Source organism: Pan troglodytes, chromosome X (genome assembly GCF_028858775.2).
Source record: "Pan troglodytes isolate AG18354 chromosome X, NHGRI_mPanTro3-v2.0_pri, whole genome shotgun sequence".
NCBI lineage: Eukaryota > Metazoa > Chordata > Mammalia > Primates > Hominidae > Pan > Pan troglodytes.
In genome coordinates, this window is record NC_072421.2 from 152,024,305 (window position 1) to 152,041,272 (window position 16,968).

General features: G+C 56.9%; 1 protein-coding gene across 3 annotated transcripts; it reads right to left on the reverse strand.

The window, feature by feature from the left end:
* Nucleotides 1-3,296: 3,296 nt before the first annotated feature.
* On the reverse strand, nucleotides 3,297-15,936 carry LOC100610002 (NF-kappa-B essential modulator). Of its 3 annotated transcripts, none has more exons than XM_054677031.2 (8): nucleotides 15,485-15,936; nucleotides 13,209-13,327; nucleotides 11,299-11,451; nucleotides 10,074-10,170; nucleotides 8,906-9,049; nucleotides 8,125-8,267; nucleotides 7,846-7,907; nucleotides 3,297-4,021 (listed from the first exon to the last, which is right to left on the reverse strand). In XM_054677031.2, exons 1-8 carry the CDS (start codon nucleotides 15,671-15,673, stop codon nucleotides 4,017-4,019), a joined length of 912 nt encoding a protein of 303 aa, XP_054533006.1. In that variant the 5' UTR covers nucleotides 15,674-15,936; the 3' UTR covers nucleotides 3,297-4,016. The 3 variants fall into 3 exon arrangements, with proteins under 3 accessions (XP_054533006.1, XP_016800099.3, XP_054533007.1); XM_016944610.4 differs by lacking the exon at nucleotides 3,297-4,021 and adding an exon at nucleotides 6,820-7,547 and having other exon boundaries at nucleotides 15,485-15,935; XM_054677032.2 differs by lacking the exons at nucleotides 3,297-4,021; nucleotides 11,299-11,451 and adding an exon at nucleotides 6,820-7,547 and having other exon boundaries at nucleotides 15,485-15,930.
* Between the last annotated feature and the right edge of the window lie 1,032 nt (nucleotides 15,937-16,968).

A 16,968-nucleotide genomic window follows, 5' to 3' on the forward strand; every position in this document is an offset into this window, starting at 1 on the left:
ATTCACATGCTATGCAATTCACATGTCTAAAGTGTACAATTCGATGGTTTTTAGTATATTCATAGATACGTGCAACCATCAGCATGACCAGCTTCAGGACATTCTCATCATCCCAAAAGGAAACCCTGTCTCCATCAGCAGTCACTCCCCGTTTTCCCCCAACTCCTCCAGCCCTGGGCAACAACCAATCGACTTTCCTTAGACAACGTTTTGAGCCCTTATTGGGAGGAATTATAGTCGAATGGAAAATCCAGTTTGGGACGTGGTGTAAACTGGAATTGCTTTCGTGGTTTTTCCTTGTGCCTTGGGTGGGGCACTGCCGTAAGAGCATTGCATCCATCCTTTCGTCGGTACTCTGCTGCACACGGATGGCATTTCTGCCCTTTTTACAGATGAGGAAACTGAGGCTCAGAGACATTAAGCAAGGGGCAGAGTGGGGCTTGTCCATGAGACCCCAGAGTCTGTGCTCTTGCACATACATTATCAGGCCAACATGATCTATCCATCCGAATTCCAAATAAATAAATGAAAATGCTTATAAGAAGTCCCCCCATGCTGGGGGGAGGCAGCGGCTCATGCCTGTAATCCCAACATTTAGGGAGGCACAGGTGGGAGGATTGCTTGAACCCAGGAGTTTGAGACTAGCCCAGGCAACATGACAATACCTGCATCTCTGCAAAAACGAAAAAAAAAAAAAAAAAAAAAAAGACAAAAAGAAGTCCCTCCAAGTTAGTCGCCATGCTCTCTACCATGGGTTTTCTGTGTTATCCCTATCACATGCATACAGCCATTTCTACCAAGCACCATTTATGGTGACAGGGTATGGTCTACAAAAATATTGACAGAGAAATCCTGATGGAGCTCAAGACAAGCTCAGGCCACCAAGAAATGTGCACCGAGTGTAGCTGTGCCGACCATCGTTCTAGGGCAGGGGTCCCCAACCCCCCGGCCACGGACCGATACTGGTTTGTGGCCTGTTAAGAACTGAGCCACAGAGCAGGCGGCGAGTGGTGGGCACGCGAGCGAAGCTTCATCTGTGTGTACAGCTGCTCCCCATTGCTCTCATGACCGCCTGAGCTCTGCCTCCTGTCACATCAGCCAGCGGCCTCAGACTCTCACAGGAGCGCAAACCCTATCGTGAACTGTGTGTGCGAGGGATCTAGGTTGTGTGCTCCTTAGGAGCATCTGACTAATGCCCGATGATCTGAAGTGGAAGAGTTTCATCCCCGAAACGTCATCCCACGCCCCATCCCCGTCTGTGGAAAACTCGTCTTCCACAAAACCAGTCCCTGGTGCCAAAAAGGTTGGAGACTGCTGTTCCGGGGGATGGTGCCTGACTGAGCTGGAGGAGGCCTCTGCTCTCCCTCTGGTGGAAGGAGAGAGAAAACAAAGCAGAATAAATGAGGCCGTTTGGACTGCCAAGCCGGGAGTTAAAACAGCGCAGTGTGATTTAGGATGAGGACTTTAAGATGAAGAAGGTGATACGCTTAGAACTGTTGAAAGTTTAAACTTAGAGCTGAATGAGAAAAAGAAATCGGCCATGCAAAGATGAGGGGACAACAAGGACAAGCGCCGTGTGTTCGAGGAAGGGCCAAAAGGCCAGCGTGTGTGCGGTGCGGCCGGCATGTGGTGCGGCTGGGTGCAGCGGGCCAGCAGGAGAGGGACATAACGTGACGTCCCAGTGGCATGAGGGCTCTGCGAGCCAGGCTGAGGATGAGTTCAGGTTTCCAGGGCAACTGAAGGGCATGGCAGGGTTTCAGCAAAGGTTTACCAGATGACACTGGCTGCCATGTGGCGAGTAGATCACAGGGAGCCCACGCTCTCCAGTGTGAAAGCAGCAAGGAGGTCACTGTGATAGTGTAGGCAAAAGGTGAAGGGACTCAGGAGTTTGGATCACGAGAGGAAGAGGAATCCGTTTTGGCTTAAGCAACTGGGGATGAGGGAAAGGGCAGAGTTGGCAGGGGGTGGGGGCTAAAAGTCCATTTCTGGCTTGGACGGGCTACTGGGCTCATTTTCGTGAAGGAACAGATCAGGACTGGAAGACAGAAATCTGTCATCAGCATCAAGGCCTTGAAGATGGACGAGGTCACAAAGGGGGAGTGTCTGAGCAAGGAGAGGAAGGGAATTCGGGAGTCAGCTCGGAGACACAGGAACCAGCAAGGAGCCTGCGAAGCAGCTGCCAGGACGTGGAAGGAGAACCAAGGGGTCTGAGGAGGAGAAAATGATGGTGCTAGGAACTGCAGAACCTCTCGGCAGGCACACTGCACTCAAACCCCTGCCCGAAGACACCCGGCCACCACCTCACGGGGCCTCTGGGAGCCTAAGGCCGCGCCCCCGGGACGCCCCAGCCCCCTTTTGAGTGAGTTCCCGTCTGGAAACGCTCAGGGCTGCCCAGAGCATTTACTGTCTGTTCCGGCCAACACCTGACCTCCCTTTCTTACAGCATTTACTACAAAGGGCTTACCCTGTCCCTTTGAGACATCTGTGTAGCACCCACAACCCAGGGGCTTTCCCGAGGGCCCCGCAGCCACTCCTTGGAAACGGAAACCTCAGGAGGCGCGGGGCCCAGTCTCCCACTCTCCACGGGGACGGAAGCATCCCAACCTTGGTAAGCACCGGCAGCTCCCACCCACGGCTGGCCTCGTGGCAAGGACGCTGGCTGCCCCGTCATCTTTCACCTGAGCCTGCACTCGCCCCCTCCCGACTCCCTCCTTCTCCCTTCGCAAGGCCAGGCCGCCTCTGCTGGGGCGGGAACGGAGCTCAGCTCTCTCCCCCGCAAGCAGGGGTTTCTGAAGAAAATCTCTTTTGCCAGCTTGAACAAAGGCCCGCTTTTGTGTACCTTTGTGTATCTCCGGTGTTCTTGTCAAAAGAGGAGGACAGGCACAGAGGCCCGCGGGGACAAGGCCACAGGATGACGGAGATGGAGGCTGGAGAGGTGCAGCCGGCGGCCCCCGGCGCCGTGGAGAGGCCTGGAAGGCAGCTCCCTCACGGCCCTGGCGGGGAGCCCACCCTGCCGGCACCACCGCTAGCTCAGCCTCCAGGCCTCCAGAAGCGGGAGGCCACGCGTTTCCGTGGCTTCGGCCCCGCAGTCTGTGGTGCTTGGTCACGACAGCCCCAGGAGACACAGTCAGCCCCTGCCCCGTGCCTTGCTGAGAGGCTGTGTCAACAGCGGGCTCTTCCCTGCCACTGGCACAGAAGAAAACCAAGCTGCGTTACCACCCGAGCGACTGTGTGGGAAGACGTATTCTCTGTGTATCAAAGGAATGCGTGCAAATGATAGGCATTTAGGAAATGTATTAACATGTAAGGAAAACTTCTCATTACTGGCCACCCAGCTACTCACGTCCGTCCAAAGGTTAGCAGGGTATGCACTCAGAGCTTTTACCTCTCTATTGGGGTCACGCTTTATCCATAAGTTTGTCACCTGGCCTGTTCACACCAACATGCTACAAGGCATGTTGCGTGTGAGGAGATGTTCAAAATGCCAGCTGTGCCGGGCCACATCGTTACATACGCAGCCTCTTATCTCACCCCGACCTTTGGCAGCTACAAATGATGAAGTGAAGCACCTTCCCAATGCCAGAGTCATCGTTGAGTGCCCGACTCTCTCTTAGGGTTACGCACCAGGGCTGAGGACGCTGCCTACGGGCTTGCTCCATCCCAGCAAATGGCCCCCTCGGAAAGGGCAGCATTGCAAGGGCCGCTGTCCTGCACCTTGCCAGCAGAGCGCTCACCTAGGGCTTCATCGGTTGCCATTTTCAGATCACTTTTTGCTTGCTGTCAGACTTGGTGTTGTTTTAGTTACTGATGAGGGTGAAATGCTTTCTCACTGTGCTTACTGGTCGCCCGCACTGTTCTTGTGCATTGGTCGGCAGGAGGGGGAGCGCGCATGAACACCAGAGAACGCCACAAGCTCCGGCAGGGGTGGGCTTCGTTTGTGGATCAAGGGGCCGCAGCCAATAGGGCAGGCAGGCTGGTTCCCTCCCAAGAGTAATCCGACCAGTTGTTCTGGAAGCTCAACCTAAGTAAAGCCGAAAAGGAAAACCCTGGAATGCCGTACTTCTGCGCAAATGGTATGGTTTTAAATCCTTGGTGTCTGGTGTACGGTCAACCCTACACTGTGCTACCGGAGGAGGGAGGAGGCAGCCCCACCTCCGGGCAGGGCGGTGGGTCTCGACCAAGATTCTGACTCAGTTGGTCCAGGGGGCCCAAGCAGGGGTGTTTTTCCAGCTCCCAGGCACTGCTGCTGCATTTGCCCTCATCTGTGTGCACTGGAATATGTCCCCATACTGGGTTGTGTGATGGCCCTGAAGAGATACGTGCATATCTTATGGGTGTGACCTTCTTTGGGAAAAGGGTCTTTGCAGATGTAATGAATGCCGAGATGAGGAGATCATTCTGGATTATCCAGGTGGGCCCTACATCCAATGACTGGTGTCCTTTATGAGACAAAAGGGAAGACACAGACGAAGAGGAAGAGACTGTGTGATGACAGAGGCAGAGACTAGGGTGATGGCTCTATAAGCAACCAGCAGAGGCTAAGACAGAGGCCTGTAAACGATTCTCTTGGCACCTGCAGAGGAAGCCAGCCTTGCCGGACGTAGTGGCGGGCACTTGTAATCCCAGATACTCGGGAGGCTGAGGCACAAGAATTGCTTGAACCCTGGAGGCGGAAGTTGCAGTGAACTGAGATGGCGCCACTGCACTCCAGCCTGGGTGCCAGAGCAAGACTGTATCCAACAAGAAAGAAAGAGAGAAAGAGAAAGAGGAAGAAAGGAAAAGAGAAAGAGAAAGAAAGAGAAAGAAAGAAAGAAAGAAAGAAAGAGAAAGAAAAAAGAAACCAGCCTTGCTGACAACTTGATTGCAGACTGTGGCTTCCAACACTGTGAAGGAGTTTCTGTTGTTTTAAGCCCCAAGTGTGCAGTACTTTGTTACAGCAGCCACCGTCTACTCATACACCCTCCCTCCAAAAAAAAATGTAAAGTGCTCTTGTAGAAAAATTGCAAGATTAGGATTTAAGTGCAGCACCCGTGAGCAGAGAAGCTGTCTGTGCCTTTCACATTTTCCCAAGTAGAATCTGATGGGCACCTGGCTTGAAGAAGGGGAAAGGTCACTCCCCGCCCCCACACCCCGCCCCCAGATGCTGAGAAAGCCCTCAGGCCAGGTTAATTTTTAGAAGGCCTCATATCCCAATTCTAGCCAGCCTCACACTGTCAAATAGCAGGAAGCCCTGTGCGGAAGCCTCAGGGTGGATTCACGATATCCCGTTCCCAACCAGGGCAGCTTGGAGGAGGGCAGGAAGGAAGGCCCGGGTGCTGGGGAGTCAACTTCCAACTTTGTTTCCTTTGCTACAATTGCAGGGTTAATGCCCAGGGCTCTGACACCCCAGGAAATTTCCAGAATCTTGCAAAACAAGTAGAGTCGTCTGTTCTTCCTAATTGGGGCCAGTGTGGGAAATGGCATCACAAACTTCTGGAATATGATGAAACAGCCACCACCAGTCACACTGGGCAACAACACTCTTGGTGAAGACAAGAGCACGCTTCGGTGGTAGAAAAAGAAAAGTGCTCATGTGTGAAGCATCCTTCCCACAGACCACAAGGTGGTCATGACGACTCCAAACTCAAAGCAGTAAAAGGGGGAAAAAATGGATAAATGTGACTACATAAAGAAAAAAAAACTTCGAGGCTGAGAAGCACCAGTAGTTTAGCAGGGTGTGGTGGCGCACGCCTGTGATCCCAGCTACTCGCAAGGCCGAGGCAGGAGGACTGCTGGAACTCAGGAGGTCAAGGCTGCAGTGAGCTCTGATTGTGCCACTACACTCCCACCCGGGTGACAGAGACCTTATCTCAAAACAAAAAACAAAGAAACACTAGTAGCGAGGTCAAAGCAGGAAAAGATATCTGCAATTTCTATCACAGCCACAAACCTAATCCTGCTCATGGACAAAGAGTTTCTAAAAGCTGAGCAACAAAAGATAACCCAGTAGAAAAACGGATAAAAGATATGAGCAGCCCAGCGGGGCGCAGTGGCTCACACCTGTAATCCTAGCACTTTGGGAGGCTGAGGCAGGCAGATCACCTGAGGTCAGGAGTTTGAGACCAGCCTGGCCAAAGTGGTGAAACCCCCATCTCTACTAAAAATACAAAAATTGGCCAGGTACAGTGGCTCACACCTGTAATCCCAGCACTTTGGGAGGCCAAGGCAGGTGGATCACGTGAGGTCAGGAGTTCGAGACCAGCCTGGCCAACATGGTGAAACCCCATCTCTACTAAAAATACAAAAATTAGCCGAGCGTGGTGGCAGGCGCCTGTAGTCCCAGCTACTAGGGAGGCTGAGGCAGGAGAATCGCTTGAACCCAGGAGGCAGAGGTTGCAGTGAGCTGAGATCACGCCACTGCACTCCAGTCTGGGCGAGAAGAGCAAAACTCTGTCTCAAAAAAAAAAAAAAAAAAAAAAATATATATATACACACATACACACACACACACACACACACATACATATACATATACACACCTATACATGTACATATATATATATGATATGAGCAGCCCATTCAGAAGCAGAACTAAAAAAGGTCCTTAAAGCCTCAGGAAAGATGTTTAAGCTCACTCTTAACAGAGAACTGCATGGCCTAGCGAATGACAAAAACCCAAACGGGCTTTCCCACCTCCTCCTTGGCAAGGCTAGGGAAATAGGGGGTGGGGAGAGATGGGAAACCAAGCTCCAAGGAGGAAGGGGCTCAGGTACCATCTACCCCATCGCCCATGCTCAGTGGTGTCACTTCTCAGAGTCTATGCCAAAGATAACGCACGACTAATGCACAAGGATTTTTACTATGCCATTATTTATGGTAACAAAAAGATGGGAAACAACCCAAATGTCCATCAATAGTGACTGGTTAAATACACATCGGTCTGGCTGCAAAATGGAATAGCATGCAGCCCAAAAGGAGAGCACCCGTGTGCATGGTAAGAGGGCAGCACTCCCAGGGCACAGCGGTGGGCGGGTCGGTGTCCGGTGGGAGGAAGAGCTGCCACCCAGCTCTGCCAGGGGAAGCAGTTCTCCCTGAGAGCCCCAGGCCCCATTCTTGACTTCCCCAGTGCCGGGTGGAGGAAGAGGGAGGGATTAGCCCGAGGCAAGTGGTTCGAGCAGACAGAAGGGAACAAAAAGAGCAGCGAGTCAGGCCTGATCGGGGCCGCATCTACCCCAAAAGAGGGGACGAGCGGATCAACAGCTGAAGCGTAAGGCGCCGCGCCCAGCTCCTGGGTGGGGCTCCAGGTGGCATCCCAGTTGTGGCCACCCAGCCCTTCATCCTGGGCTAGGCAGGCGGGAGAGGAAAGCGCAGACTGCACGGTCCCGGGCACGTCCTCGGCAGGCAGTGGCCTTGCACTGGCCGGCCCTACTCAATGCACTCCATGACATGTATCTGCAGGGTGTCCATATCAGGGGCCTGATACTGGCACTTGGGACAGCAGAAGTCAGGTGGCTCCTCGGGGGGGCTCCTCCTCTGGCTGGGCAGGGCCAGGGGAGAGGAGAGGTAGGCTGGGAAAAGAGAAGAGTCAGAGGGAAGGGGAGGATGGAGGGGGATGGAGACTTGGCAGGACTGTCAATGGCAGGCCTGGTCTCACAGGCCACTCATGTAAGACCAGGAGCCGCCGCTACCACGGCATGCCTCCCTTAGCCTCGGGGAAGGGGGTGGGCTACCGATGGGGTGGCCTACACGAGCTCCCGCCGTCAAGTCTCCAGAGAGCAACAGGAAGGTCGAACTGTGACCTCCCGCGGCGCAGCACCTGCCCTCCCCACCCACCTCCTCCCGCAGGCCCAGTTCTCGCTCACTCACCAGGGGCGGGGGGCAAGGGGGCCTGGGAGACCTCGACATGCCGCTTCCTCATGTCCTCGATCCTTTGAAAACAGAAACCGTCCAGTCAAGGCACGCATTTCTGTAAAGCTCCTTGGCTGGACTAGTGTCAAAGCAGCTCTTGGAAGCTCAGGTGAGAGGAGAGGGACCACAGTGAGCCCTAACCCAGAACACCAGGAGCCATCCGTCTCCTGTGGTCACCACTGGCGACCCCCCAGTGTCGCACCCACTGCTCACACGGGCACGCTCTCAGAGGCCCACCTGGCCGACTCCTGACAGCTGGCCTTCAGTTTGCTGTACTCCCTCTGCAGCTGCTCCAGCTGCTCCTGCAGGAGCTCCTTCTTCTCAGCCAGCTTCTCCCGGGCCTGCCTCTCAGCCTGGAAGTCCGCCTTGTAGATATCCGCCTGGCAAATCCAACAGAAAGGGATGTGCCCGCCACAAGCCAGCCACCCACCAGGCACTGTGCCAGGCACCACAGGAACAAAGCAGAACCCACTGCTGTCCTGCCAGAGCCCCCAGCGGCGCAGAGGAAACAGATACCAGTAATGTTTCCTCGTAACAGAGGAAACGGCGAGTAATGCCAAGCTCACCGAGAGGTCTAAGGAGCAGCACAAGTGGCTCAGAAGCTTACGAAAGGCCACTACAAAATGATGCCAAAGAGGCCGGGTGCGGTGGCTCACGCCTGTAATCCCAGAACTTTGAGAGACGGAGGTGGGCAGATCACCTGAGGCCAGAAGTTCGAGACCAGCTGGGCCAACATGGTGAAACCCTGTCTCTACTAAAAATACAAAAATTAGACGGGCATGGTGGCAGGCGCCTGTAATCCCAGCTACTCAGGAGGCTGAGGCAAGAGAATTGTTTGAACCCGGGAGGCAGAGGTTGCAGTGAGCCAAGATCGTGCCACTAGTGGCACTCCAGCCTGGGCAACAAGAGCAAAACTCAATCTCAAAAAGCAAAAGCAAAAAAAAAAAAAAAAAAAAAAGACGCCAAAGAGACACTCCAGGTCCCAGTGCCAGGGTGGGTCAGAGAGGAGGGCCCTCACCTGGGCCTTCAGCACCGGAACGGTCTCCATCACAATCTTGTGCTGCTCGGCCTCCTCCTTCAGCTTATCGATCACCTCCTGTTTGGCCACCAGGGCCTCCTCGGCCTGCTGGAGCTGCTGTTTGAGATCTTCCAGCTGCATTCCCTAAGGACGGGCAAGGGGAGCTGACGGAGCCTCGTCAGCCCAGGGCGAGGCTGGCTGAGAAGAACTGAGAAGGATGAAAGAGTGGCCCTGGCTGACCAGGCTGGGTGATGCCAGCCCCTGATTTGAGGGCCCATTGCAGGATCTCAGCGTGCACAGGGAGATGGCTGCGTCCTGTCACGGCCCAAAACGACAGAGGAGACGCTGAGGTTTTTTTCAGGACTGAAGAGGCCGCTGAGGTCATCTGGTACAACCTCCCAGCTGGGCCGACATTCCCTTCCCAGAATCCCCAGCTCCACAGCCCTCCTCCCACCCTTCACAGGACACAGGCCACACCCACTCACAGCGAGCCGGTCCCGTGCCCGCCATGTGCACAGCTCAGCTGAGAGCCCTCAGTCCTTCCACTCTGCCACCTGGTCAGAGGTGCACTCCTCCCACGCAGGCATCTCCAGCCCCCTGAGACACACACAGACACACCCCACCAACGCCCCCCTCCAGAGATTAAGTGGCCAGTTTTGTAGCTAACTCTTCCCCATGTGACCTGGCTTCAGGCTTTGTCCTTATAAATCTCCTCTGCGTACACTTACGATGGACGGTGTCCTGCTAAAATGTGATCACTAGCAAACTGCACCCAGGTTAGGTCTGATGAGGACAAACTAGGAAAAGGCTCCCAGCCAACACTGGGGTGGAAATGCTGTCGGGCTTACCTTGGCTTGGGGGAAGCTGAGCCAGGTGCCAGATGGCGATGGCTGGCAAGAGGGAATGTCCATGGAGACAAGATGTCCCCAGCCCCACAGAGGGAGCACCCCAAGGCTCTGGCCCAGCCCCCCATTAAGATGGCCTGCTGACACTCCTGACAGCAACATCCTGGGGTTGCCATCTCCCCACAGCTTCCCTGAGCTGTCGCAGCTGCAGCCTGACACAGGTCTAAGCCAAGTCTAAGGCAGGTCTACCCATTCTCAAGGTTCAGGGCCACGGGGAGAGGAAGAGGCAAGGCCAGCCCTAGAGCCCCAGTGGCCGCACTCACTCGCTTCCGCTCACTGCCCACCACGCTGCTCTTGATGTGGTTGTCGTATTCTTGGAAGAGCTGGTGATAGGCCACCTGCAACTGGGCCAGCTTCCTCCTGAGGAAAGGGAGCTTTTGCTGGAGAAACCACCTCATGCCAGTCCAGCCACGGTGCTGCCTGCTTCCAACTCTACCCCCTTCCTTCCCTCCCTCGCATCACAGGCCTGGAACGGGGTCTTCCAAGGCTGTGTGAGGACTCCTGAGGCCGTCAACTCTAAAGCAGGCTTTGGTGGGCTGGTCACCAGGCAGTTAATATCGTTTTCCTAAAAGCTAGTATTTTTAATGTTTATAATAAAATCGCGGCCAGACGCAGTGGCTCACGCCCATAATCCCAACACTTTGAGAAGCCAAGGCAGGAGGATCGCTTGAGCTCAGGAGTTCAAGACCAGCCCGGGCAACATGGGAAAACGCCACCTCTACCAAAAACGCAAAAATTAGCCAGGTGTGCTGGCCTGCGCCTATAGTCCCAGCTACCTGGGAGGATCGCTTGAGACCAAGAGGCGGAAGGTACAGTAAGCCGAGATTATGCCACTGCACTCCAGCCCGGACGGTAGAGCAAGACCCTGTCTTGAAAATAATAGTAATAATACAATGGAACTACCCTGCACTGTTCAAAACTGTGAACTTCACAAACAGCTCAGAAAGGCAGGGGAACTGTTCTAGATTAAAGGAGACTGAAAAGGCACGCCAAGCACAGGAACCTGAGGTCCCAGATTGGATGCTGGTAGAAGGGGGGGTTTGGGGGTATTTTTGTTGTCTTTCTGTTGCCCAGGCTGGTCTTGGAACTCCCGGGCTTAAGCCATCTACCCACTTTGGCCTCCCAAAGTGTTGGGATTACAGGCGTGAGCCACAGCACCTGGCCTAGAAGGGGTTTTAAAGGACAAGTCCCCTGATGACCTAGTGGCTAGGAAAAAAAAACTACAAAAAAGGCCACGTGTGGACACGCAGTGAAACGTGGTCTGGAGAGCAGATGGCATGACTGTATCAAAGACAAACCGGGTGTCATCATGGTCGCCTCTACCGTTAGCAAGGCTAAGGGATAGAATGGGCCCACAGCCACAGGCAGAATCTGAAGGAGTCCTCAGAAGGCAGAAAGAACCATGGACCCGACACTTCTCAGCCTTTCGGCTAAGATCAAGTGTAGAACCACAGACCCTGCAGTGCGGCCCCGCCCCCGCTGACTCACTTCTCCTCTGAGGCGGCCTGGCGCTCCATGCGGAGCGCGGCCTCCACGCTCTGGCCCTGCATGCGCAGCTGGTCCACCTGCACGCTGTGCTGCTGCTGCAGCGCCTCGCGCTCACTCTCCAGCTGCCGCGCCTGCTCGCTGGCCGCCCGGGCCCTGGCACGGGGAAAGAGCAGACTCAGGGAGGACGAACGGGGGGACGGGAGGGGCTATGCGCAGGGCGTGGGCGGGGGGTGGGGGTCGGCTCTGAACACCCTGTGACTGCGAGCTGATGCCAGGCGGCAGGGTGGAGGCACCGTCAACAGACACGAGGACAACTGCAGGGGGCCAGGTGGGAGCAGCAGGTGAGGAGCTTTGCTTAAGACGTGTTTGCTTCAATGCAGGGGCCCAGCAGGTGACCAAGTACAGATGGCAAGGAGACCTGGAAGCCAGGGGAAGGGGGTGGTCCGAGAAAAGGATGGGGTCGCCTGCATCCCGCAGTGCTGGGGCCAGGTGAGAGGAGCCCTCGGAACTGCCCGTGGAGTTCCACGTGGGGGGCTGCTGGGGGCCCCAGCAAAAGCAGTCTCAGTGGAGGGGGTCAGGAGAGACTGCTGTTCCAAAAATGAGAGACTGCCCACCTGGGCGTGCAAGCACTGAGCTCAATGCAGACCGGGCCTCGGCCCCATCCCTGCTGCTGCCCAGAGCTCTGCTGGAGTCCCAGACGACCTGCTCGGATGCTCAGTTCCCACACCTGCCCCCCTACAGCTCCCTTAACCTCCAGTTTCCAGGGTCTGGCCTCATCCCACCACACCAAGACCTTCCACAGCCTCACTGCAGGGACAATGGTGGGTGCATCTGTCCAGGTCCTGGGTGGCCTCTGGCCACAGGCAGACACGGCCCTTCTCCAGTCACCCCAACTCTGCCTGGCAGGCCTGGCTGCTTGGCTCTCCCCTCCGCGCCTGCCTGCATACTGCCCCCACACCCTGCACGGGTTCCCTCTGCCCATCAGAGCCTCGGTCGAGCTCCCCTCCCCTCTGCCCTGCTGGCTGCCCCAAGTGCACCTTGACCGCCTACTGTGCTGGGATGGCTGGGGCCCCCCTGGCAGCTGATCCATCTGTCTGGAGGGCAGAAGCAGGACCGAATGAGAACCACAGAAACCTCCCTGCCCTTTGACCCAATGGTCCCACTCACAAGAACCAAGACCCCTTTGCAAAAGAGAGTAACCAGCAGGCCTGAGGCCACCGGCTGGCAAGGTTGGCCCTTGGCTGGTGAAGTTCCCTTGCCACAGTGACACTTTCTCTAGTGGTCAGGGCGGTCCCTGCACCTAGGCCATTTGTAGGAAGAACGTGGTTGACGTGAGCACCCGCTCTGCTGCTGGGAGTCGGGGATTTAGGTACCTGCCTGGCAGAGGGCGCTGACAGGACCTGCCCCCAGTAAACACCCAGGGCGCTGAGTCTCTAGCGGGCATCCCTGGGCAGGAACATGGCCCGTGTGGGAGGCGCTTCTCACTGTGCCGCTCGCAGGGCGGCGGGAGGCTGGGACAGGGCTTCTCCAACTCCCCCCACGGCTCCTGCCCTGGCGGCTCCTGCCCTGTGCCTTTTTCCCTGTCATCAACCTCAGCCACGAGGGCGACTGTGCGCCGGTCCCAGAAGTCCTTCCAGAGAACTAGACACTGTGGGTGTGGGCTCGGGGCCCCCAAAATGCCTCCTAAGGAAATAATCCAAACTCCATCAAAGGGTCACAGAGTGCGGAGAGCCGGCTGGGACCCAGGTCCCGGATGCCTGGCCCAGACCTCTCCCGACGTCTGCCCCGACGTGTTTACGCAGCCTGCCCCGGTCTATCCTCATCAAGGAGCACCCTGGAGGCCCCTAAACCCACCTCATTGCTTTTGGAAACCCTGGAAGCGGTCTCCGGAGCCGGCTCCCCCGACTCACCGACCCTCCAGAGCCTGGCATTCCTTAGTGGCAGCCTCCAAGCGACTCTGGCTCTCCTGCAGCTCCCCGAGCAAGGACGTCACCTGGGCTTTCACAGAGGCCTTGTCCTCAGCCATCTGCTGCAGGATAAAAAGCCACTTCCTGTCAGCACTGCTTTCTCCCCAGCGGCCCACTCCTGCCATCCGCAAGCCTGGGGCAACCCGCAAGCGGCTGAGGCCTGCGCGCCATGAGGCCTTTTTTCCTGCCCTCGGCACCCCCAAACCTGGGTGCCCTAGGGCCTCATGAGCCCAAGGGCCACCCAACCCTCCCCAGCTGCCCACCTTAACCCTCTGCCACAGGGTGACACACAGATGGGGCAAAAAGAGATCCCCAAACAGACGAAGGAGCACAAAGCTGCCTTGAGGTTGTCAACGGCTTAGTCACTGCCCCGGCAAGCAGGCCTTGAGGGCTGAACCCGGTGGCCTTGCAGCTACAGCCCCAGCAGGGGATCTCTCTCCGTCTCTCTGAGACTTGGGACAAAAGGAGGCCAGACACGAATAGGGCAAAGTAAACACAGGCCCCAGTCCGCACCCGGGGCCGCCAGGATGGGAGAGTTTGTGCAAATCAAGAGTGGACACTGAATTTCGTTAAACACTGGGAACTGCAGAACCTCTCGGCAGGCACACTGCACTCAAACCCCTGCCCGAAGACACCCGGCCACCACCTCACGGGGCCTCTGGGAGCCTAAGGCCGCGCCCCCGGGACGCCCCAGCCCCCTTTTGAGTGAGTTCCCGTCTGGAAACGCTCAGGGCTGCCCAGAGCATTTACTGTCTGTTCCGGCCAACACCTGACCTCCCTTTCTTACAGCATTTACTACAAAGGGCTTACCCTGTCCCTTTGAGACATCTGTGTAGCACCCACAACCCAGGGGCTTTCCCGAGGGCCCCGCAGCCACTCCTTGGAAACGGAAACCTCAGGAGGCGCGGGGCCCAGTCTCCCACTCTCCACGGGGACGGAAGCATCCCAACCTTGGTAAGCACCGGCAGCTCCCACCCACGGCTGGCCTCGTGGCAAGGACGCTGGCTGCCCCGTCATCTTTCACCTGAGCCTGCACTCGCCCCCTCCCGACTCCCTCCTTCTCCCTTCGCAAGGCCAGGCCGCCTCTGCTGGGGCGGGAACGGAGCTCAGCTCTCTCCCCCGCAAGCAGGGGTTTCTGAAGAAAATCTCTTTTGCCAGCTTGAACAAAGGCCCGCTTTTGTGTACCTTTGTGTATCTCCGGTGTTCTTGTCAAAAGAGGAGGACAGGCACAGAGGCCCGCGGGGACAAGGCCACAGGATGACGGAGATGGAGGCTGGAGAGGTGCAGCCGGCGGCCCCCGGCGCCGTGGAGAGGCCTGGAAGGCAGCTCCCTCACGGCCCTGGCGGGGAGCCCACCCTGCCGGCACCACCGCTAGCTCAGCCTCCAGGCCTCCAGAAGCGGGAGGCCACGCGTTTCCGTGGCTTCGGCCCCGCAGTCTGTGGTGCTTGGTCACGGCAGCTGTAGATAACTCATCCACTTCCCACACAGGAAATCAACGCCTTAAGCCAGGTGCTCTAAGCCCTGAGTGGAGCGGCGTGCACAGCCCACCATCCACGCCTTTCCCCAGGGGAGTGGAGCCTGGCTGTGGCAAGTGCCAGGTACCCGCCAGCAAGTCTCCTCTCCGGCACTTCTCTCCACCTTGCCCCTCAAAGGGAGCACAGCCCCTTCCTGACTACCATCGCCAGGATCCTGCGATCAGCCAAGCCCACACACAAAGACCCTGAAACCAGGCGGTCTGTGCTAATGACACGATTTATGGGGGGAGCCTTGGGCCACACAGCTGGACCTCTGGTGGCTACAGCCGAGTGACCAAAGTTGGCCACGCAGGCGCTCTGTGCCTACGCGGCCCACCCCCCGTGCAAACCCCGGCCGCCACGGCTGGGGTGAGCTTCCCGGTTGGGACTCCGTGCTCGCTGTCCCACACTGTTGCCGAAAGAAACAGGTGCCGTCTGCACAACTCCCCTGGGCGAGGAGCCGCTGAAGCTCACGCCTGGTCTCTCCTGGAGCCCGCCCTGTGCGCCCTGAGCCTTCGCTCACCGTAACCTGTGTCCTTTCCTTGTAATAAACCGGAACTGGGAGTGTGACGGCTTTTCTGAGTTCCGAGCCCTCCCGGCACAGCACTGAGCCCCAGGGCGCTTTGGGGGACCCCCGACCACGGGTTCCCTTGTGGAACACTGGCGTCACCGCGGGTTTTCAGAACCTGGCCCTGCCCCGACTACCTGCTGGCATCTCTTCAGGTGCTCCACCTCCCGCAGAGCCTGCTCCTTCTGCCTCTTCAGGTCGAGCTTCTCCAGGCTGAGTCTCTCCACCAGTTTCCTGGCCTCCTGGAACTTGCACATGAGAAACTCCTTCTCCTCCCTCTGGCTGGCTTGGAAATGCAGAAGCTCCTCGCAGCGCTCCCGCAGCATCTGGTTGCTCTGCCGGATGGCATCTGGTGGCAGAGGGGACAGTGGAGGGGAGCTGGGCAGCCCGGCCTGCCGGGCCCTGCCTGGGCCCACATGGGCCTGAGGCTCAGGAAGTCAGAGGCCAGAAGTGGGGCCGCCCATCCTGGTGCCCCACCCCCGCCATAATACCACGCAGCTTCTCTCAGGGGTGGATGGCGTCTCAACACTCCCTTTTGTTTCTTTAAACACTTCCAAAATCCTTTACACTAATGCCCCTCACTTTCTGCAAGAAAATAACACCAAACACATCAGCTTCACTTAAAAGTACATCTCAAATGTCACTTTAAAAAATTTTTTATTTTTGGCCGGGTGCGGTGGCTCACACCTGTAATCCCAACACTTTGGGAGGCCGAGGTGGGCGGATCATGAGGTCAGGAGATTGAGACCATCCTGGCTAACATGGTGAAACCCCGTCTCTACTAAAAATATAAAAAATTAGCCGGGCGTGGTGGCGGGCGCCTGTAGTCCCAGCTACTCGGGAGGCTGAGGCAGGAGAATGGCATGAACCCCGGGGGGCGGAGCCTGCAGTGAGCTGAGATAGTGCCACTGCACTCCAGCCTGGGCGACAGAGTGAGACCCCGTCTCAAAAACAAAAAAATTTTTTTTATTTTTGTAGAGACAGGGTCTTGCTCTGTGGCCCAGGCTGGTCTCAAACTCTCGACCCCAAGCGATCTTCTTGCCTCGGTAGGTACACACGCAAAACAGATGGCCGCAGCCTTCCACATGGCTGACTCTGCAAACAGCGAGATTCTCCCTCTCCCACAGGGCAGTGCGCTCGCGGATACTCCTTTCTCTCCATCTCAGGGACTCACCTCTCTGGGTGTCTGCATGGGAGCCTCACCCATTCCCCCTCCTCACCAACCTGGCCACTCTGGCGCCCGTGTGGGTGTAAATTGGGGGCATCTTTCAAGACAGGGCAGAAGGAGAACCTGCTCTCTGTCTGCTCTCCACCTCAGGGAGCCCTCCTGCCCTCTTGCGTTTCCTCCTGGGCCCTTGAGGTCACTTGAGGGAAGAGAGGGGAAGCCTAACACACTGGAGACACAGCTTCGGGAAGGAAGACACAGAGCTGAGCCAAACAAAGGAGGCCGCTCTGGGAAGCTCAGGGAATGAGGCCCCAGAGGACAGATGAGCATCATGGGCAGAGCGGGGTCAGATTCCCCGTGAATTCAATACTTCAGCCAAGCGGGGTTTACATCCTAGGGCAGGAGGGGAAGAGGCAGCTCCAATTAAGGAAGGGCCGCCCTCTGGAGACAGGCCCC

Excerpts from the sequence above, each read along its gene's own strand:
- LOC100610002 (XM_016944610.4), bottom strand. The coding sequence starts at position 15,673 with ATGCTGCGGGAGCGCTGCGAGGAGCTTCTGCATTTCCAAGCCAGCCAG. Across the intron at positions 9,050-10,073 it reads TGGGCAGTGAGCGGAAGCGA|GGAATGCAGCTGGAAGATCT; the intron begins GTGAGTGCGGCC and ends GCCCGTCCTTAG. Across the intron at positions 7,908-8,124 it reads AGCTGTCAGGAGTCGGCCAG|GATCGAGGACATGAGGAAGC; the intron begins GTGGGCCTCTGA and ends CTGTTTTCAAAG.